This window comes from Musca domestica, unplaced genomic scaffold (genome assembly GCF_030504385.1).
Source record: "Musca domestica strain aabys unplaced genomic scaffold, Musca_domestica.polishedcontigs.V.1.1 45, whole genome shotgun sequence".
Classification (NCBI taxonomy): domain Eukaryota; kingdom Metazoa; phylum Arthropoda; class Insecta; order Diptera; family Muscidae; genus Musca; species Musca domestica.
In genome coordinates this window covers 3,420,140-3,443,954 of record NW_026712335.1, presented here as the reverse complement: position 1 = coordinate 3,443,954, position 23,815 = coordinate 3,420,140, and the positions used below count along the sequence as shown (strand labels likewise).

The window sequence follows — 23,815 nt, the reverse complement described above, 5'->3', positions numbered from 1 at the left end:
CTTCTGATCTTTACATTGATGTTAACATCCAAAAAAACGGATATATAGAAAATATGTGCGATATATATGTTTATAAAAGAAGATATGCTTGAAAAATCTCTTATATGTCGAGAACGGCTGAACTGATTTCGACAGTTCTCACTAATTCAGAATGGCCTCTTGGCAGGAAAGAAAAAACGTCTAAAAAAATCGCATAAAAATATCTCTGTAAAGATGAAAATATTGATTTTCTAACATTTTCTCATATTTTTTCAATTTTGTCATATTTTTGGCATATTTTCATTTTGAATTAAACATTTGGTAATATTTCTACAGCTAACAAAACTAAGTAGTTAGGATATCAGGATATCATATATAGATCGCATTTATGGCCCGATCCTTACGAAATTTTGCATGGGGATAAGAAGAAGCCTACTCTTTTTGGAGATGATTGCCATATATTTGGGGGTTGAAATGGACCAAAAACTGCAAAATTGTCAGCAGGTCGTAATTATCGCCCAATCCTCACGCACATTTGAATAGTCGCACATTGCAAAAGACAAGCAGTTTTGGATGGCCATCCAAAAATATTCAATGTGTGAAATAGTTTGCCAACTTTTGTAGACTAAATACGAAAATGTCCATTCCAGCGACTTTTTGGAGAATTCACAAATACAGGAAAGTCGCACTTCTGACTATTTCGTCAACGCTGATTTCGTTGAAGAATATAGTCAAATGTCTGTATCTCATATAGATGCGTTTCAGTCAAAAACAAATAATAAATGTTAATCTTTTGCCACTTCTGAGAGATTATAGGTCTTTGGGAAATATTGGTTCCAGATCTAGGAAGACCATTTACGTGCAACATCTACCAATAAATTGGAAATGAGCAATTTCGTTTAAGTTGCTATTATTCAAAAATTAGAGAACGAAACTTGATGGTTTTCTTTTATTATTTGTCACAATATCTTGTGGAATTCTTTCGAGTATCTCGCCTATATAAACTGTATCGTTTATTATAGTGTTGTAGGGTATTCAACGGTCGGCCCCGCTCGACTGTAGCCTTTGCTTACTTGTTTTTGTTCTGAAAATCGTAGAAAATCTACAAAAGATATGATTTCCACCTACAAGTCCTTAGAATAAAGCATAACTATTGCCCAGGTAATCTTAAAAACTTTTATTCAGAAAATCAGAATTTTTTGGTTGGGAGGTACCTAAAAAATGTGTTACAGCGTCTTTAGAAAAGGCGTCTTTAGAAAATATTATGATCCTGGGAAATATATCCTAAAAATGTGATCTTCTGATTTTTAGTCAGGAGTCTTTGAAAGATTTTGGAAGATCTTGGAAAATCCAAAAAAATGGTTAATGAATCTTTAAAAAATATTCTTAAATGCAAAAATTCGATATTTAGATTTTTAGTTGGTTGATTTTGATCAGGAGGTCCTTTAAAAAATCTTAAATAATCCAGAATACTGATCGAGTTTTGAGTTTATGTTTTTGAAAAATATCTTTAAAAATTAGTGATTTTTATTCAGGATATCCTCAAAAAAAACTTAAAAATTGAAAAATTCCAGTCAGATTTGTTTTGAAAAACTTTTCTTAAAAATTCTTAATTTTAGGTTGTGAAATCCTCAAAAGTCTTCGATCTTATTTTTAAAAATTGAAATTGTTGGCGAAGGTTTTGTTGAAAATTATTTTACGATTTGTTTTTAACATTCACCAAAAAAATGTTTTTAAATATTTAAGGATATTTGAAAAACATCTAAAAAATCAGAGTTTTTACAAATATCCAGAATTCTTGAGCATAAAATTTTTCAAACAATTTTGATAAATATTTTTAGAACTCCAAAAATTTGACTGGGAAGTTCTATAAGAATCCACAATTCTTAACCAGAAAGTGGTTTAAAAAATCATCGATTACTTAAAAATAAATGATTTTGGACAAATATTAAAAAAATCAAAATTATTAACCAGGAAGTCCTTTAAAAAGTACACAATTTTTGGCCTATAATTGCTTGAAAATATATTATGAAAAAAAATATTTGCAAGAAGTAAAAAATAAAATTATGCTTAAAAATATTGAATCACCAACCTTTCAGATTTTAGACATAGAAAAAACCCTAAAACGGATTTCCTCAAAACTGTTCAATAAATGTATCAAAGCACATATACAACAACGGACATTAGATACGACTTGAGTTGAGAATATTGAAAAGAAAAATACAAAATTAACAAAAATACTTTTTAATAGGGTGACATTTGCCCAATATTGAAAAAATGTATATAAAAAATATTCACTTTTTTATTGTCATATTTAAACGCGATTTTTCTAAGATTTTATCCTTTTCTTGCAATAGACCATTCCGAATTGATGGGAATTATAAAAATTAGTCCAGCGGTTCTTGACTTATAAGCAAAATAAATATGATATAATTCTTTTATATATATACTAGCTGAACCCGGTGCGCTTCGCTACCCCTTTTGATTTTATATGCATTCAAAATTTTATTTACGAATATATGTTGGTTAAAAAAAAAACAAATTTTATAATTAAAAAAAAAATTATTGCACTACTTTAATGCGTAAATATACAAAACCATTAGAAAAACAGTAACATGACATACATACACGAAGGGTTTGTCCTTCTGATTTATTTATTTCATAGCAAATACCAAGCGTGCAGTAAACTGCAATCTTTTGAAGTTGAGTGGCATTTCTGTTGCAATTAATGAATTCGAGATAGCAACATACTTCGCCGTAATATCATATTTCAAATAAATTGTTGTGTTGTTTTTTACTGTTAGCCTAAGGCGTTGTGGGTCAATGGTTCTTATTAAAATCATATCCCAATCTGATCCGATTTAAATATAATTTTAAAAAAATTACTTTTACACCAAATTCCGCCACACCTTTCATATTTCATTGAAATTGGTGCGTCAAATACGTGAAATCGGCCGAGAATATATATATGGGAGCTATATCCAAATCTTAACTAATTTCCAATTAATTTGTCACATTTATTATTGTAACCACACATATGTTAGCTATACCCAAACCTCAACTGATTTCAATAAAATTTGGCAATTTTTTCTGGTGCCAGATTTCGTCTTTCTCGCTTTGGGTGCATCAAATATGTGAAATCGGCTGAGTATATATATGGGAGCTATAATTAAATCTGAGCGTATTTGAAAATAATTTGTCAAATTTATTTTTGTACCAAATTTAGCCACTCATGCCGAATTTCATTGGAATCGGAAATACGTATCGTGTTTTGTGCATCAAATATGTGAAATCGGCGGAAGATATATATGGGACCTATATCCAAATCTGAACCGATTTTAATATAATTTGACTAATTTATTTTCTAATCAAAATCCCGTTACATATTCCAAATTTCTTTGGAATCGAACATACATATCGTGCATGGTGCATAAAATACATGAAATCGGTCGAAAATATATATGAGAGCTATATCCAAATCTGAACCGATTTTACTATAATTTGAAAAATTCATTTTTGCTCCCGATTCCGTTACTTATTTTAAATTTCATTAAATTTGGACATACATATCTTATTTGGTCCACCAAATACATGAAATCGGCCGAAAATATATATGGGAGCTATATCCAAATCTGAACCGATTTCAATATAATTTGGGAAATAAATTTTTTTAGATAAAATCTATCACACGTTTCAAATTTCATAGAAATTGGGTATGTATCCCCAATTTGTGTTTCGTGTTTGGTGCATCAAATGCTTGAAATCGGCCGAAAATATATATGGGAGCTATATCCAAATCTGAACCGATTTCAATATAATTTGACAAATTTATTTTCGGATCAAATCCCGTCACATATTCCAAATTTCATTGGAATCGAACATTCATATTGTGTTTGAGGCATCAAATGAACGAAATCGGTCGAAAATATATATGGGAGCTATATCCAAATCTGAACCGATTACAATATAATTTAGCAAACTTATTTTTGTTCCAAATTCCGTTACACATTCCAAATTTGTATACCGTATCTTTAACCGATCAATAGATATGTGCATATAAAATCTAAATTTTTGGGAGGTACCTCCGATTCTGATGCTATATCTCCAGTTCCAAGTGGAAATTCAAAAATGTATATAGCCTATGTTACTTTCAGGCGATGTTGCAGTATATATGGAAATTTTCAGAAAAATCTATTCAGCAGTTTTCGAGTCCATAAATTACAAACAAACAAACAAACAAACAAACAAACAAACGTACAAACATTTTCCTCTTTTATAGATATAGATATATATATATATATATATATATATATATATATATATATATATATATATATATATATATATATATATATATATATATATATATTGTACCTTTTTTTGCTATATATCCGACATGTTGGCTATCAGCATCACTTTAATGGTCCGAAGTGACTTTTAAATGAATATGTGATTTGGCAGGTATTAGAAATACTTGCGGTTTAGTGGAATTTTTCGTATTTTCTTACTTAAAAGTTATGCTTTAATTTACCCTCTATATATTGTCCGATGACCGTACAAGTTGATAGGCTTCGGCCCGACCTTAAACTCTAACTACATGCGAAATTCCGCTTCGATTGGTTTATAACAGCAAAATCAGGATATTTTTATGTTTTTGGTCCATTTCAACCCCCAAATATTCTGCGATCATCTCCAAATATTTCGAGGTGTTACATAATTTTTATCCCAATCAAACTTATTATACCACCAAAACATAGTGGTGTAGGGTATGAAAACTTAAGACTTCCACATCCTCAACTTTTGTTCTAAGCGAAAAGATAAAATTCCATTTCTCATAACCCTATTAGTTTAGAAATATTATTTAACAATTGATATTTGCATGCATGTATGTCTTTGTGTAATAACCACTTAATATTAGAAACAAACAATGCCAATAATGATGAGGGTGCTAATGAACGATTACACAAAATAATTACAAATTTGAATACGTCTTCCCCATTTGTTCGGTTAATTTGAGGAAGCTACAACATGACCACAGAACAAAACACAACACAAAAGTTTTGATTTGACTGGCAGCGGACGAGAAATGACAAGACAACAGGGCATCGCATTAGAAAACCGGGTTCACAGCAAACGCGTGCGTCTTTTTTTCGTTCCATAGAAATAGAAAACAACAAATTTTGTTCTTGGCAAAAAAAAAAAAATATTGATTGACTTGGCGATAAAAAAGAACATACAGCTTTGTTTTCTTATTTTTTTCTTCGACTTAAAGATGGTGAGTAATAAACCGGCTACGAGAACAAATCTCATCTTCACAGAACCAAATGAGATGACGCTAATGATTATGAGATGGATGCTGTTGGAGAGTATCATCATTGGCTGTTATTTTTTTAAAACGTATTCAGCCATGTGCTTAATTTATTGTTTTGTTGTTTTTTTCAAAACGTTTTTTTGTTTTCTTTTTGCATTTACATTTATTCAGCTTCGATTTAAAGCAATCGTCTATATAAATAGAAAGATTTTTAGTATTTCTAAATCATTAGCATTTCGCCAGTGAAGAGATTCAAATCGGTGTTGAGAAGTAGTCAAAAACAAAAAAAAACAAGTTAATTGCATTGTAGCAACAAGTTCGTGTATTAAGTCTTTCGTTTTAATTACTCGAACATCAAATATGAAGTGTATTTTGTTCAGTGTGTTGTTGGTGGTTAGTATTTAAACTTATTTTCCTCTTGTTCTAAGACAATTACAAAAAAAATTGTATTTCAAATGTGAATCTAATCGAAAGATATCGGAAAAGACAGTTCAAAAATTATGAGAAAAAAAGAGATACAGACGAATTTGAAAAACGAAAATGTGTTAAAAATTCAAATATTTTGAAGTGCTGACATAAAGAATTAAATAATTTTAAAAAATAAACTTGAATGCATGTGTTCGACACAACCTCAAACTATGAATGTGTGGATATGCAACAACAATTATTTGATTCCAAATTCTTTTTAAGTGAAAAGAATTTTTCTTGAAAGTTGCTTGAGTTTAAATTGGATTTTTTTTAGTTCAAAATAAACGAATTTTTGTGAAAAAAAGACATTCTTCGTAAAAGGATTTGCTAAGCCTATTTTCAGAAAAAATACACGTTTTTAACCGGCAAAGTTCCTCCTGAATTGATGTCAAGCGAAAATGTGGTTATCGTAAAACAAACAGTTATGTTTGATAATATCTCTTTCGAGTTGAGCTCTTAACGACCTATGGATATGACATTGAAAATTAAAAAAATCTAAATCTAACGAAGTCCCAAGAATCCAACCAGAATGTAACGCTCATCGCCATTGGTTAAGCAGCTCCTCAGGCATTTTAGATACTATTTAAGTGGCTATACGAAGATAAATTTTTGAAATTTCTACTTTTTCATACCTTATTAGATAAGTGAATTAATGTAGAACATTTTTTTTTTTTTCATTCCAAGCCGGTCTAAAGTCTGACTGCAAAATCCTATTTTAAATTCTCAACCTAAACAAGGGAAGTTTCTTTTTCTAAATGAATTGGATCGGTCTTCCAATTCGGAAGTGTTACAAGTGTGTTGTGGATTAAAACGCAAAGACTCCGACAACACGTTTCGAGAACGTGGATTAAATTTCCAGGCTCATGCTAACAATATTTATATTTGACATTTTTGCCCTATTAGGGCGAATATCATTTTCGAGAGGATATTTGATAATATCTCTGTCGAGCTGAGCTATTAAAGACCCAAGGAGATGGCGTTAAGAATTAGAATCTGACAAAGTCCCACGATGCATAACTTTATTAACCCTTCGTTGGAGGCTATATTAATTTTGTGATTCGATTAATAGCACCCTGAAAGTGTTGTTGATGAACCTCATAAAAGGTTATTTCCAAATCGAAAACTCTAGGGTTCAAAATTGCTTCTTTCCTCATTAAATTTTAGTAACTTTTGGAGGGTTAAAAATCTTTTTATATTTGGAAAATTAAATGCTGAACGTGATTCGTAATACAGTTTAGCCTTGGGCCATTTTATTAATTCAAATCTTAATACTAACATAGGATAAATGGCATAAACCCAAGCAAAGAATTTCGGAAATAGCATCAAATTGTAGAATAAATGAATATTCTGTTGGTTTGGTCACCTTTGGCACGAATAATGGCCTTCAAACGTCCAATGAAACCGTCACACGCTGCCCAAATGCTGCTATGCGGTATTTTGGCCCATTCCCGGCGAAGCGCTTGCTTGATGTGATCGACACTTTGGTATTTTTAGTGCCAACCTTGCTTTCCAAAATACTCCAGGCATAATAGTCCAACGAATTGGTATCCGGAGTTTTTGGTGGCCATTGTGCGCTGGAAATGAATCGAGGAACCTCATTTTAGTTCTGAGTCCTGTGGGAATGTCCAAGGTCTGCGGTCAAAATGTATGCGTTCCCAATACACTCTCCAGAATATTTTCGCGATAATATTCGGGATTTATTCTGATGCCACGGTTTGCCACTATAAACACGAGCGGAGAGCGACCATCGGCGGCTGGCGCTTGAGTTCTGATGGCCAACCGAAGGTGCACATTTTCAGCTGACCTCTTTGGCAAGTAAACACGATCATTTTGTTTGTTTACAAACTGCTGGACAACGAATATTTTCTCATCGGAGAAAACCAAATTCGGCAGTTCACCACTTTCGGCCAAGCGAAGCAACTCTTTAGCTCTTTGAGTCTATTTTCTCTCCGTTGCGGTGTAAGTTCTCGCACTTTTTTGGAATTTCAGTGTCTTTACCCCGAGCTCATTTTTCAATATTTTCCGAATGGAATATTGCGATATGTTCAGCTCACGAGCCATTTTTCAGCCACTGCGACGGAGGTCCAGGCACGAATAAAGTATTTTTCTTCCCTACACCCAAGCCTTTCCATCTATGAGACGAAATGTCAAACCAGAGGGGGAAGGAATAGGCGGCGAAATTTCTGATCATCTGCAGGTAGATCCAGGGCCTAACATCTTGCAAGAAACCACTTCTCACCTTTAAGATTCCACTGTATCTGAAACAAAGACGTTATCATACCCTCAGCGATGATATTATCTATGAATTGACATCTGTCTAGAAAGGAAACTATTTATCTTTCCCACAAACTTAGCCTTTATACCTGATGAGACGACATCTCAAACCAGGCGAGGAAGGCATGGGCGATCTTAGATCTTATCACCTGCAAGTTGATCAAAAGCATAACATCTTGAGAGAGACTACCCTTCATTCTTAAGATTTCCTAAGTCTCGTATCCGAGACATGAGTCTACTCCGAGCATTGATTCAAAGACAGTTTAAACCTTCTTAAATTAGGGAAGACTACACCCGGAGGACCACTTAGGACCGTAGCGCAAAATTTCCATATATTCAACTTTAGGTGAAGGATATCGAAGTACTAGTTAGCGCTCCTACTAACAATTTTATAAGTACTTAGTTCATATGTTATTCCAATGAATCGTCCAATTGAAGTATTTTATTTTCCATAGCCACCTGATGAAACGATGTGTCAAACCAGACCTTCTAGTAGATCAAGAGCACAACATCTTGGGAAGATTCTGAATCATAGAAAAAAACTAGATTGGCTTACCTAATGTTCTTTTAAATTAATTGTTCAATCGAAGTGGTTGATTCGTGAAGTTTACAACTCCATTTCATTGTCCTGGACTTCACTAAATCCTATTATTTCTGGACTACAGAGCAAAATATTGAGATAATCCGCAGTCTAAATCCTAATTTATATATCGCATGTGAACAAAAAATGCAACATCACATTTGTTTAAATTATAGCACAAAACATGGTAATATTAATATTCAAGTTTAAAGAACATCGTCAAATGAGATCTCATAGATCCGGCTTGATTAAATGTGCCATTGAATTGCAAAAAATGCTAATTTTTCGGAATTTGATAACCTTTTCGCGATATCTTCTTCTTGATCTTGTGGTTTTTATTCAACAAAAAAACCCGTTAAATTCTAGTAACTTCGTTGAAGAAACAACAAATGAGTTTCAAATCATATATTAATCGGCTTTTTAACCAACAAGCATAACCGATTGATAGAATAAACACCTTTTTTCGAAAAAGAAAGAAATTATGAATTTATAAATGAAAAAAATTTCAATATTATTAACATCAATCGTTTTCGATCGCACAAAGAGAGATGATCTCAACCCTTCTCAAATGGAAAATAATTCATTCAGAATTTTATTCAGTTAACCAATAAAATATTTCAATATTTTCATTTAGTCTTCCCTATCTATCAGCATGAGGATGAGTAGAAAGTAACTTGTTGGTTTTGTTTTTGTTTAACAATAAAAGCAAAAAAAAATTTGAAACAAGTTTTAGCAAAATATGCGCAATTCCGGGAATTCCAAAAGTGTTAATTAAATAAATAAAAGCGGAAATAATCATAAATATAAATGTTTATTGTTCAATTATTATTTTGCAGTCAGTCTGTGGTTGTTTTTTTTTTTTTTTTTTTTTTTTTTTTAATTGTAAAAAATATATAAACAGTTGTTTTTGTAAGAAAACTAACTTTAAAACCGGATTGTTGATATGGCTCATTATTTTAAAATGTGTAAATATTGTCACCTTTTTGAAATGATTTTATCTTTAAATACCAATCAATATCAAAATTAAGTTTTCCTCAAAAATTCAGTGTGGGTGTTTAATGGCTCACTTAAATTTTATTTATTTCCCGGACTGTCAGAGCGGAACTTGTCGAATTTGTAAGTAAAGGTGGATACCAAAACGGCAATATACTGTGTCTTTAACGCTTTTGAGGTAATTGAAGGTGGAAATTCCATGCCCGCGGATCTCCACTCGGCATTTACAGCATTTATTGACTGCTGTCGATTTAGGACCTAATGGATTCGGGATCTTACCGACCTTTTTTTATTTTTATTTTATTTCATTCCCTGACTGTCAGAGCGGAACTTGTTGAATTTGCAAGCAAAGGTGGATACCAAAACTATAAACATATCGTCGACTGTGTCTTTAACGCTTTTGAGATAATTGAAGGTCGAAATTCCTTGCCCGCGGATCTCCACTCGGCATTTATTGACTGCTGTCCATTTATGACCTAATGGTTTCGGGATCTTACCGACCTTCTTATACCCTCCACCATTCTATGGAAGGTATATTAGCTTTGCCATTCCGTTTGTAACTCCTTAAAATATTCATAATATAATCTAGAAAGTATTTACAGGGTGAGATAAAAACACGTCAACAATTTTTTAATTTTATTGAATGAAAACAAAAAATGTCGGAAATAACATCAAATTTTCGAATTGGTCACCTTTGGCACAAATTATGACCTTCAAACGGCCAATGAAACTTTCACACGCTGCCCGAATGTTGTTCTGCGGTATTTTGGTCCATTCCCGGTGATCGACACTTTGGTATTTTTTAGTGCCAATTTTGCTTTCAAAATACTCCAGACACAATAGTCCAACGGATTGGTATCCGGAGATTTTATTGGCCATTGTGGGCTGGAAATAAAGCCAGAAACCTGAGTCCTATTGGAATGTCCAAGGTCTGCGGCCAAAATGTTTGCGTTCTCAAGGCTTTAATACAACCTCCAGAATATTTTCGCGATAATATTCGGCATTTATTCTGATGCCACTGTCGATTAATACGAGCGGAGAGCGACCATCGGCTAGTATGGCAACCCACACCATCACCATGGCCACCAGAACGCCAACCGAAGGGGCAAATTTTCAGCTGACCTCGTTGGCGACCCACACCATCACCATGTCCGGCGCTTGAGTTCTGGTGGCCAACCGAAGGTGCACATTTTCAGCTGACCTCTTTGGCAACGAATGTTTTCTCATAGGAGAAACCCAAATTCGGCAGTTCACCACTTTCGGCCAAGCGAAGCAACTCTTTAGCTCTTTTGAGTCTATTTTCTTTCTTTTGCGGTGTAAGTTCTTGCACTTTTTGGAAATTCAATGGCTTTACCCCGAGCTCATTTTTCAATCTTCAATTTTCCGAATGGAATATTGCAAAATGTTCAGCTCACGAGCCATTTTTCGGCCAGTGCGAGGCGGGTTTCGATCAAGTCGCTTCTTTACTTTTCAAACCATTTCTGCTGATGTTGCTGTTTTCTTCGGTCCACTTCCTTGACGTCGGGCTACGCTACCAGTATCACGGTAACGAGCGATGATACGAGACACAACAGATTTATTCACATTTAAATGCCGGAGTGCTCTAAGTCTAAAATTTTACATACACGTTTCCGTATAGCCCCCATATAACGGTATCTCCCGATAATCGGTATTTTGATTATTTCAACAACATTATTCACCGGAATCGTTTTAAATTTCGTATTGGAAGATCTTAATGGGTTTTACTAATTATGGCAAAAAATGTTCGTAGCAGGTGCAGGTCTTCGTATAGGCCCCATACATCACTACCTCGCTATATTCGGTATTTAAAGAATTGTAGGTACAATATTCACCGAAACTGTTTGAAATTTCGTATTTGTAGTTCCTAATAGGTACTACAGCCTGTGACAGAAAATTGCCTATGCAGGTCCAGGTCTTCGTATAGTCCCGATATAACGGTACCTCCCTATATTCGGTGTTTTGATGATTTTAGCTATAATTACCCGGGTTTTTTTCAAGTTTCGTATTTGAATATTGTAATAGCCTTTGGCCCACGTCTTCGTATAGATCCCAATATATCGGCTATATTCGGTATTTTTAAGAGTTTAACAGAATTTTAAACGAATTTTATTATTTCGAAAATTTCCAATTTTTTTCGAAATGGAGGGTATTCCAAGATCGCCTCGGCCGAACTAACTGTTTTTTACTTACTACCCTTCCCGTCCCCAGTCGGCAAGACCTCTAAACTGATAATCTATGGACGAACGAATGTATGTGCTCAAGATGCTGTAGCTGAAGATGTTTACTTAGCTTTATGAAAATATCTTGCTTTCATTTTGATTCATCTGGAGAGCTTCCGGCCAGAGTAGTCCTTTTACAGACCTATTTGTAAAATAAAATAAAGAAAAATAATTGTAAAACATTATATATTTAATAATAACAAACCATTTTCTCTTTTTTCCTTCCAGGTCCTTCCAGCCGCCCTCTTGGCAGAGAATATTTTCAAAATTAACATTTCTCCCGAAGAGGCTCAACAATATATTGCTCAGGTCAGCTCACGTGGCCTGAACAACATTGAATATGCTCCCAAGACCGGTGAAAATCCTTTGCCCGAAGCACGCAACGAAAAGGGTGAATTCGTTTATATGGGTCGCGTAATTGAAAATCCCAACGATTATGTCGAAGAACATTACGATGCCCATCAGTATCATGGCCAGGATGGTTTGGGTCAATACGTCTACGGCTACAAGGATTGGAATCAGGGTAAAAACGAAAAGAAAGATGCCAGTGGCACCGTAACCGGTACCTACAAATATGTTCAACCTCATGGCCGTGACTTCATTGCCAACTACTATGCCGATCGTACTGGCTTCCATGTCGAAGATAATCGCCCCGCTCATTTGAAGAATCCCCCCACCAAAACCCCAGCCGTCAAGAAAGCCGAAGAGGAACATTTCCGTTTGTGGGGTGAATATGCTGCCGCTGCTGGTCACAACCCCGATCCTTATGCTGCCGAATATCAAACCGGTGAAGGCCGCTATGAACCACAATCTTCCGATCAGGAATATGTGCATCAAGAACCCGAATACGTACCCGGTCCCGAAGAACATGGCGAACCCAAAGGATTCTACTATGCTTTCGACTACAATGTGCCATTGTTGCGCAACAAGAAGGAACGCGAAGAATTGGAACAATTGCGCGCCATCAACAACAAGGATTAAATGCAATAGTAAAGTTTCTTGTATCTAGGACATGTTTAAGTTTTAATTTATAAATTATTTATTTTATGTATATGTTCTGCAATTAAATTAATTTATATGTAATAGCTACGTCCTTTTTTCCACGTCGTCAAATGCACTACGAATGTACCTCATGTGATTGTAAATAAATAACAAAAAAAAAAAAAAAAAAAAACGACCGTAATAAAATGATGAGATTTTTAATTAATAACAAGAATATGAAATTGCCTTAGGTTCTTCGGAACATACTGGTTCCAGGGAAAACACACGAAAATAATGTTAATTTTATGGAAAAGCGGATGGCTGGTAAATGTCTCTCCCTGTCCCTCTCTCCTAAAAACTCACTTTCCTCTCTGGCAAAATGAACACAAAATAAGGGAAATTTTTGACAGGCAGGTATTTAGCAAAGATTTGCGGAGATACTACTGCTCAAGCAAGGATTTATAAGAATAGGGAAGGTTATCAAAGCAAGAGTCCTTAATAAATACTCAAGCAAGGACTCATAAGTAGGCAGTAGCATACCACCTAGATAACACCTTAATAAGTACTCAAACCCTTACCTACAAGGCTAGGCAAACATTGTACTCCAAGATACATTAATTAGTCCTTAAGCTAGGCTACATATGAACATATAAGGACGCTATATTGAAAGAGCCTTTGATAAGTAGTCAAGTATGGAGCTACATAGATAGGAAAGGACGTCACTGCAAGAGCGATACAATTATAGACAAGGATACTATTCCAAGAGTATTCAATAAGACATGTGCTCTATGGTTAGAACTTTGTAAACTATTGCAGACATATTTCTAAACTGGCTTTTTGTATTTTACAGTCACGAACAAAAAAATAGGGCACCTCTCTCTATTTCTAACAAAATACAGGGTGAGATGAAAAACTGCAATCAACTTCAGATTGTTGTCATTTCTAAGTCACTCGTCCGACAGCTGTTAAAATTATTCCAGTGACAGCTCATTATATTGTTTACAAGCGTACAAAAGCATTTTGGTGAGAATTTTCCAGAAAAAAATTATTCGTGATGAAATTCAAGCGTGATAGTGTGATTTCTATATATTTGGCTGGAAAACCACAAGTGGCTATCTTTACAGCACTCCAGCATTTAAATGTGAATAAATCGCTTGTGTCTCGTACCATCGCTCGTTACCGTGATACTGGTAGCGTAGCCTGACGTCAAGGAAGTGGACGGGAGAAAACAGCAACATCAGCAGAAATGGTTCGAAAAGTAAAGAAGGGACTTGATCGAAACCCGCGTCGTGATACTGGTAGTGTAGCCTGACGTCAAGGAATTGGACGGGAGAAATCAGCAACATCAGCAGAAATGGTTCGAAAAGTAAAGAAGCGATTGATCGAAACCCGCGTCGTGATACTGGTAGTGTAGCCTGACGTCAAGGAAGTGGACGGGAGAAAACAGCAACATCAGCAGAAATGGTTCGAAATGTAAAGAAGCGATTGATCGAAACTCGCGTCGTGATACTGGTAGTGTAGCCTGACGTCAAGGAATTGGACGGGAGAAAACAGCAACATCAGCAGAAATGGTTCGAAAAGTAAAGAAGCGATTGATCGAAACCCGCGTCGTGATACTGGTAGTGTAGCCTGACGTCGAGGAATTGGACGGGAGAAATCAGCAACATCAGCAGAAATGGTTCGAAAAGTAAAGAAGCGACTGATCGAAACCCGCGTCGTGATACTGGTAGTGTAGCCTGACGTCAAGGAAGTGGATGGGAGAAAACAGCAACATCAGCAGAAATAGTTCGAAAAGTAAAGAAGCGGCTTGATCGAAACCCACGTCGCAGTGGCCGAAAAAATGACTCGTGAGCTGAACATATCGCAATATTCCATTCGGCAAATATTGAAAAATGAGCTCGGAGTTAAGCCATTGAAATTCCAAAAAGTGCAAGAACTTACACCCCAACAGAAACGAAAAAGAGACTCAAAAGAGCTAAAGAGTTGCTTCGCTTGGCCGAAAGTGGTGAACTGCTGAACTTGGTTTTCTCCGTCTCCGATGAGAAAACATTCGTTGTCCAGCAGTTTGTAAACAAACAAAATTATGGTGTTTGCTTGCCAAAGAGGCCAGCTGAAAATGTGCACCTTCAGTTGGCCACCAGAACTCAAGCGCCGGCCATGGTTATGGTGTGGGCCAACATAACAGCCGATGGTCGCTCTCCGCTCGTATTAATCGTCCGTGGCATCAGAATAAATGCCAAATACTATCGCGAAAATATTCTGGAGGGTGTATTAAAAGCCTTGGGCACGCAAACATTTTGGCCGCAGACCTTGGACAATCCAACAGGACACAGCACGCGCCACCCAAGAATGTTTACAAAATGAGGTTCCTCGCTTCATTTCCAGCCATTGTGCATCCAAATCTCCGGATACCAATCCGTTGGACTATTGTGTCTGGAGTATTTTGGAAAGCAAGGTTGGCACTAAAAATACCAAAGTGTCGATCACCACAAGCAAGCGCTTCGACGGGAATAGGCCAAAATACCACAGAGCCACATTCGGGCAACATGTGACGGTTTCATTGGCCGTTTGAAGGCCATAATTCGTGCCAAAGGTGACCAATTTGAACAAATCTAAACTTATTCTAAATTTAATGAAATTTAAAAAGAATGTAAAAATTATGGCGCAGTTTTTTTATCTTACTCTGTACAGATAAAAAATTGTTGTGTGCAAAATTGAAACGAACAATTTGATTCGAACATTTATATCCAATTTTATGCTAAATCATAAATTTCACATTCATCTCAGAGACTGGTTGAGAGAAATATTTACAGATATCAAGTGGTAAAGAATCACCGATATAAGTATTGAAAATTTTGACTTTTTGAGTGTGAGGTACCAAAGAGGTTCGCAGGTATATATCATCTTTACAATAGATCTTGCGTTAGCAAAAATATTTGGATGTGTGAAATTTGAAGAATATTAGACGCTTTCGTAGAGAGTTTTGCTTTTCAAAAATCTTGAACCCTAGATGGTGGAAATACCGCACCAGAAGAAATGTTGCAATCTCTACCATCTTTATAACATATCTTGTGTTGATAGAAATATTGAGCTGTGCCAAGTCTGAATGGAATCAAATGTTAATTTCGCGTTTTATGAGCTTCAGGAAACTCAAAATTTTGACCCTATGCGGGGAAGGTACCAGAAGGAGTTACCCGATATATCCCAACTTCACAGCAGACCTTGGTCTAATAAAAATATTGTGATGTGTGTAATTTGAAGAGAACCGGGTGCTTATTTCGGATTTTATGATCGTATTTGTTTATTCAAAATGTTGCCGCTTTGTGTGGGAGCTACCAGAAGGAATGGTCCGATCTCTACCATCTTTATAACAGATCTTGTGTTGATGGAAATATTGGATATACCAAGTCTGAATGGAATCGGAAGTTAATTTCGCGTTTTAAGAGCTTCATGGAAACTCAAAATGTTGACCCTATGTTGGGGAGCCAGAAGAAGTGGACCGATATATCCCATCTTCACAGCATATCTTGAGTTAGTAGAATAAATGGGTTGTGTGACATATAAAAAGAACTTGGTGCTTATTTCGGATTTTATAAACGTTTTGTTTATTTAAAACTTTGAACCTTTGTGGGGGAGCTACCAGAAGGAATGGTCCGATCTCCACCATCATTATAACAGATCCTGTATTTACAGAAATATTGAGATGTACCAAGTCTGAAAGGAAACGGATGTTCATTTAGCGTGTTAAGAGTTTCTCGAATATTCAAAATTTAGGCCCTTTGCGGGGGACATACCGGAAGGAGTGGACCGATATGTTCTATTTTAACACCAGACCTTGGGTTAATAAAAGTATTGAGATATGTGAAATTTGAAGAGTCGGTCTCTTATTTCACATTTTATAAGAGTTATAATTATTCACAATTTTTGACCCATTGTGGGGGACGTATTTGATGGAGTTTAACGATATTGTCCATTTTCGCACCTGACCTAGTACTGATGCAAATATTAGGATCGCAATAAAATATTTTCTTTGAAAATTTTTACATTTGGTGCGAAAGGTACCAGAATGAGTGGACCGATATTGCCCGTCTCCAAACTCGATCAACGTTTGACAATAATATTGCGATGTGCCAAGTTTGGATCAAATCAGATACTCCCTCCGAGAGTTAACGTGCGCACCATCCAGACAGAGAAACAGACGTACATCCCTAGATAGCCTCCAAATGTCCGGAAACGGATTTGGTCCAAAGAGACCTTGGTTTTAAAACCTTTATTTTGATGAGGTACGTTTTGGCCGCCTGAGCCATATGGCTCAGGGTATATAAAAAGTATTATATCGTTTTATAACAGAATATCCTTCTACTTTCATTTCTCAATGGTCCATAAAGCTAAATTATTTGTGGCGACCCTAGCCCCCGCTGAATCTACCCCAGCTTCAAAATAAGAAAACACGTCTTTACACATCATTTGAATTTCCTGTTGTTTTGGTTCGTGTATCATCAGACCAATTTTACGAAATTCATCCTGGATTTAATAGTTTTAGCCTTTTATCCATGTACTTGTTAAGAAGAATCGATAAACTTACCGCTGCAACAAGCCCAACATTTGAATATTTACGACAACGATTTAGAAATATGAAATATATTAAACTTATTGCATAAATAAAACTCTGAGTGTTTTTTGTGTATATATCAGTTTTTTTTTTTTTTGTTTGTTTTATTACATATTCTTTGTTTTTAAGTTCATTCACAATCATATAAAAAGATTTATAATATATTTTCTATGTATATATAATTTGTGGGTTTTTTTTTTTTGTTGTAATATAAGAAAATTAACGCAATATTTTGCTTTTGTATTTCGGGTTGATTGGTTGGTATCTGTTCTTATTTTAATAAACATTCTTTTGCAAATGTACTTAATTTTTTTTGTATTTTTGATTTTTTTTTTAATTAAACATAGAGTATTGAAATTTTGATTATTTATTTGCATTCATTGTTTGTTTTCGTTACATACCTAAAATAATAATAATAATTTAAATACAACGTTATAAACTAAATAAATATATATTTATAGAAAAAAAAAAAGAAAAATAAAACAAAATAGCTAATAGTAGTTTCGTAAATAATTGGTTTTTATGTAATAAATTCTTTTTTTATTTTATAATTTGTTAATACGCTGCCCAAGATTCTAGCTAGTTGTACACGACATGGTTTCAAACTTAGTAGCCAATGAAGAGAAGAGGAAACATATTTGACGGGAATGACTGATGTTGAAAAATTGATTGAAATGAATGGGTGAAAAATTAAGTAGCAAACACTTTTAAATATTTTTTATTTAATTTTATAATAAAAGCAAATGCAATTTTCCTTTATGCCTTTCCAATGCAGTGTGATGTGTTAAAAGGATTTCTTTCTTCTATCGTTGTTTTATTCCATCCAATTATTTCTATTCATACGATTAAAAAGCATTTCCATAAATTTTTTATACAACCCTATAAATTATTCTCCACTTGCTATTTTCTCGATTTCCCTTCCAAAACAATTATTTGTTAGCTTACTATAGTTACGATACTTTAATTCGCAATTGAATATTGCAGAAATATTAAAACAACAACTCTCAAAGACATATTGTGGTATATTGGTTATGAGATTATTACTCTCTGGGTTATTTCTCTCTCATTATGTCTACTCTCATATGTACTCGTTGCATAGGCAATGATGCCTGCCTTACAACGAGAACAGATGGCTGATGACAGTTCAAATAAATCTACAGACAACATCAGACGCATAAGCGGCAGAAAAAAAATGAATAAGGAAGTTAGAGAAAAAGCGATAACCAAATACGACTGAGTTGTATTTAAACAACTAATAGTGACATCATTTGTCACAAAAATATTAAGAATGTAATTTTCTTAAATTTAATAGAATAACAATGTAAAATAAAATTTCAAGTTCAGATTCCACTTCATCGCCCCCAGTGTAGTGTGTCACCATCACATTATGTTGCCATGCATTTTGATGTTCAGTATTTTGTTTTGTTGAGTTGGCCAGTGCCACAACGAGTTCATTGCTTTCATTGTTTCTTTGTTTTCAAAGCGCTACTCATATGAAGTTCATTGCTTCATGCTTACTCATATGTTGGGCGACAGTTTAGAGTTTCCAATTGGAAACTCAAATACTATTGTAATGAATCAGAGTTCGGCCAATGGGAATGAAGAATATCCCAATAGTAAATTTGATTGAGTGAAATTCCAAAATATGAGTATGAATGAAAATATGAAATGCATGACAACATATGTAAAAATATCACATACACACATACAAATATACTTCGTTGTAAAATAGATTTGTAAGAACTCTTTTCTGATTGGTTAACAGAAAAGAGTATTGAGTGATATCTAGATTTAAGAATTTTTGTTAGAATTAAGAATTTTATTATAAATACAAAAAGGAAAAATAAAGAAGTCAGACTTGCTCTGACATCCATCAAGCTTGCTCTATCAGCAAGCCAACAAAACATAAAAGTAACTTATTACACCAGGTTAAGAAAGAAAACCTGGGGATTACAAGTCTCAAATAAAATCCAAACAGGATAAATATCGACGTGGACTCTTCAGTTTAGAACATGTCGATCTTTAATGTTTATAATCGATTGCGTAATACAAAATCCTGAGATGGTAGCAATATTTTGACATCTCATTCCATAGTATAAGCGTAATACTATTTTGCAATTGATGGAGGAAAGTTTAAATTGAAAATTAATTTAAAGACACATTTTCTGGAAAAAATAACTTTAATTTTGCACCGTTTAATTGTTTCACGTTGTAGTAGATATAACTGACTTTGAAATCCACTTGAAATATAGTGTAATAAGTTTTTGGGATTTTGCATTGGGAAAGCCAAATGCAACATGTGCAAATTATGCAACATTTGTAAGTAAGTAAAAAATGGGGAGGGCTCGCATTTAAAATGCCCTCTCCCTTTGGAGTAAACAGTTAGGTGTTCTGTTTAGGAGGTGTTTAAATGTTATTTTTTTGTGAGGAAAAAAGATATGTAAGCTAACATTTAAATGGGCAATAATATTTGGTGATTTGTGATAGGGGTTTGTAGTTAAGATCTAACATTAATAGTTAAAATTCTCCTTTTCTTAAAAAAGGGTGGTTTGTTGTTGAAATCGCATTTCATAAACGATTGTTTTGTTAATATTGAATAAATATACAATCCGATAAACAATTATAATTCACTTATACAGATCGAAAGTATCAATATATCGATTAGCTCTAACGGTAATAATATTCTGTAACTTAAAGGATACTTGTAAATCTCATGTTAGATTGTTACACAAGAATGTGCAACAATTATGGATATTTAATTATAATTTATTTTGTGAAGAGAAAAAGGAGAGGACTATTCCTCCCCCCTTCCCCTCAAATGGCAAGTAACGCTTTGATGTTTATATCATTTTAAAATGAAATAAAAAATTCTTTGCCCATGAATACTTCTGATAATTACCAAAAAGGCTAATCAATAAAGAAGTTTTGTATATTTTTCTTTGGCAAGCAAAGCTTTTCACATTCCAATTAGAGAATGTGGTGGTATATGTAGTGTGTCACCATCACATTATGTTGCCATGCATTTTGATATTCAGTATTTTGTTTTGTTGAGTTGGTCAGTGCCACAACGAGTTCATTGCTTTCATTGTTTCTTTGTTTTTCAGAGCGCTGCTCATATGAAGTTCATTGCTTTATGCTTACTCATATGTTGGGCGACAGTTTAGAGTTTCCAATTGGAAACTCAAATACCATTGTAATGAATCAGAGTTCGGCCAATGGGAATGAAGAATATCCCAATAGTAAATTTGATTGAGTGAAATTCCAAAATATGAATATGAATGAAAATATGAAATGCATGACAACATATGTAAAAACATCACATACACACATACAAATATACTCAATTGTAAAATAGTTTTGTAAGAACTCTTTTCTGATTGGTTAACAGAAAAGAGTATTGAGTGATATCTAGATTTAAGAATTTTTGTTAGAATTAAGAATTTTATTATAAATACGAAAAGGCAAAATAAAGAAGTCAGACTTGTGCTGACAACCATCAAGCTTGCTCCATTAGCAAAGCCAACAAAACATAAAGTCTCAATTTATTACATGGCGATCCTGCCAGATCTTGCTCTTTAGTCAGCAAGTATCCTGCGTTCCATCCGCAGTTCCTGCGTTCTATCCGCAGTTGAAAAAAAAAAAAAAAAAAAAACATTTTTTATTTTTTTATGAAGACACTGCCATACTGTCCGGGCAGTCCGATCCAAGCCGTGGATCGTGGATTTGAAAACACTTAATGTCGGGACCGCAGCCACTAACCATAGATGAATATAGGAAGAGAAACAGACTGATTAGGACAGAGGATGAAATAAAGATCCCGAAGGTGAGCAGACCAAGGACGAGAGGAGGCTACACGTGGAGACTAAAAAAAGAAAGAGCTCTCCTGATACGGGAGATAAATGCTGATCCGCCACCTCCCTGGGAACGTGCTTCCAGGCTCTGGGCACGCATCGATGAGATAGATTTCCTCTTAAGGAACTATCTCAGCACCAGAAATCAGAAGAATAAATAAAACGCTGCATCAATTTGCAGACGTTAGGACCAGTAAGCGCGTTGCGCTCGTGGTCAACAGACTATAATTTTTTTTTTTTTTTTTTTTTTTAAAAAAAAAACCCAATAACAAAAAAAAAAAATATAATATGACTTCATTAAAAATTAAATAAAAACAAAAAAAAGAAAAATATTATGAGTTTATGAAAACAAAAATATATTTTGATAATCATGGGAAGTACCCAAACAAAAATAAGCGAGGTGATACAGGCTACGGCCAATGCACCAACAGCCGTTAGTATTAGCATTGAGGTACTAATATTAATTTGCATTATAATAACCTTGGTGGTTATTGTTAAGTACTTAAAAAAATATGTAAAGAAGCAAGCACGTAAGCAACAAGCTAGAGTAAGCGCGTTGCAATAATTTCAAAAAAAAAAAAAAATGATTAATATTGTAAAATAGTAATAGCAATAAGTCCACTCACACATCACTGTAGTGTGTCACCATCACATTATGTTGCCATGCATTTTGATATTCAGTATTTTGTTTTGTTGAGTTGGTCAGTGCCACAACGAGTTCATTGCTTTCATTGTTTCTTTGTTTTTCAGAGCGCTGCTCATATGAAGTTCATTGCTTTATGCTTACTCATATGTTGGGCGACAGTTTAGAGTTTCCAATTGGAAACTCAAATACCATTGTAATGAATCAGAGTTCGGCCAATGGGAATGAAGAATATCCCAATAGTAAATTTGATTGAGTGAAATTCCAAAATATGAATATGAATGAAAATATGAAATGCATGACAACATATGTAAAAACATCACATACACACATACAAATATACTCAATTGTAAAATAGTTTTGTAAGAACTCTTTTCTGATTGGTTAACAGAAAAGAGTATTGAGTGATATCTAGATTTAAGAATTTTTGTTAGAATTAAGAATTTTATTATAAATACGAAAAGGCAAAATAAAGAAGTCAGACTTGTGCTGACAACCATCAAGCTTGCTCCATTAGCAAAGCCAACAAAACATAAAGTCTCAATTTATTACAATATGTAAATAAAAATCTATTAATATCTGATTTTGTAATACTCAGACTTTCGAAATAGCAAATCAATATTTCGAAGGTGACATTAGTAATCAGTTGTACGACAAGAATAGATGTTTTAATTATTCGGTTATTTGAAGAATGTTTAGACACAGTAGAGAACTTTTGTAAAAGTAAGTTTCAAATAAGATAATTAATTAGTTGCTGAACTCCAATAAAAAGTTCAAAGGAGGGAACTACAAAGTCCCTCCATCAGTTAATATAGATTAAACTCTCGAGATATTTATAAATCGTGTTTTGCTTAAAATTGCGCAGTATATGCTTTATCTTACGATTTAATTTACACAATAAAGAAATTTTGTTGTACGATATCATATTAGTGGTAGAATTTTATCAAGTTCTTTGTCATGAACAGATTCTAAGTTTACTTACAGAAAAGAACCCTTTCGTTTACGAGAAGTTAATGCTGATTCCCCTACCTCCCAGGGATCGTGCCACTAGGTTGTGGTGTAGGATAAACGAGATCGACTTCTGGATAAAAAGCTATATTCTTGAATGTAAAAAAAGAAAAAAAACGCTGCATCAATCTACTGGCATTAGCGACAAGTAACAGCTTGCCGCTCGTGTCCAGAAAAAATTTTTTCACTACATGAATTTGGAAATATTTAAAAAAATATATTATTGTAAGTTATAAGAAAGAATTTCTGAAGTTCTGAACTATGGGAAGCACCCAAACGAAGATAAGTGAAGTAATACAAGCGACCGCGAATGCTCCTACGGCAGCCAGCGTGAGCATCGATGTGTAAATCTTAGTCTGTTAAGCTAGACTGAGAACGCTGCAATAAAATCAAAATTTAATAATTATGGAAAAGCATCGACGAAAACAATTTCTCAATTAGGATTTATACTAAAATTAATAAGAAAAATAAACTCTTTTTGGGGAGTTATATTTAATCAAAAAGTCATCATTATTTGTTATCTTGTGAAATGATAAAAACAATCAATTTTTGTTCTCAATAAAGAAATTTTGTAAAAAGAGATTTTTTTTTAAATCTCACTCATAATCTAATCAATATATTTTAAATAAGAAGATATGAAGAAAGAAGTTATGAATTGAACCAGCGACAAATTATGCTGAGACCATATTACAAGCAGCAGTATTGTAAGCGTGCTGTTGTTATACTGGCTGTGCGTTGATTGTTCTGTCCCACAGTTCTCTCCTCGTTTTCTCTCTTCATAGTTTGTAAGACTCAGCAAGTAAGTCATTATGAATGTAAAATATAGTAAGAATGAATGCGAAATAGAGTATGAACCATATGTTGAAGGAAATTCC

General features: G+C 34.1%; 1 protein-coding gene across 1 annotated transcript; it reads left to right on the top strand.

Annotated features, from left to right (window-relative positions):
• Positions 1–5,529: 5,529 nt before the first annotated feature.
• On the top strand, positions 5,530–13,020 carry LOC101898868 (uncharacterized). Its single transcript, XM_005176540.4, has 2 exons — positions 5,530–5,683; positions 12,074–13,020. Exons 1-2 carry the CDS (start codon positions 5,651–5,653, stop codon positions 12,824–12,826), a joined length of 786 nt encoding a protein of 261 aa, XP_005176597.2. The 5' UTR covers positions 5,530–5,650; the 3' UTR covers positions 12,827–13,020.
• Positions 13,021–23,815: the final 10,795 nt, after the last annotated feature.

Coding starts and splice junctions, on each gene's coding strand:
- LOC101898868 (XM_005176540.4), top strand. CDS start 5,651: ATGAAGTGTATTTTGTTCAGTGTGTTGTTGGTG. Junction 5,684..12,073: donor TGTTCAGTGTGTTGTTGGTG/GTTAGTATTTAA, acceptor TTTTCCTTCCAG/GTCCTTCCAGCCGCCCTCTT.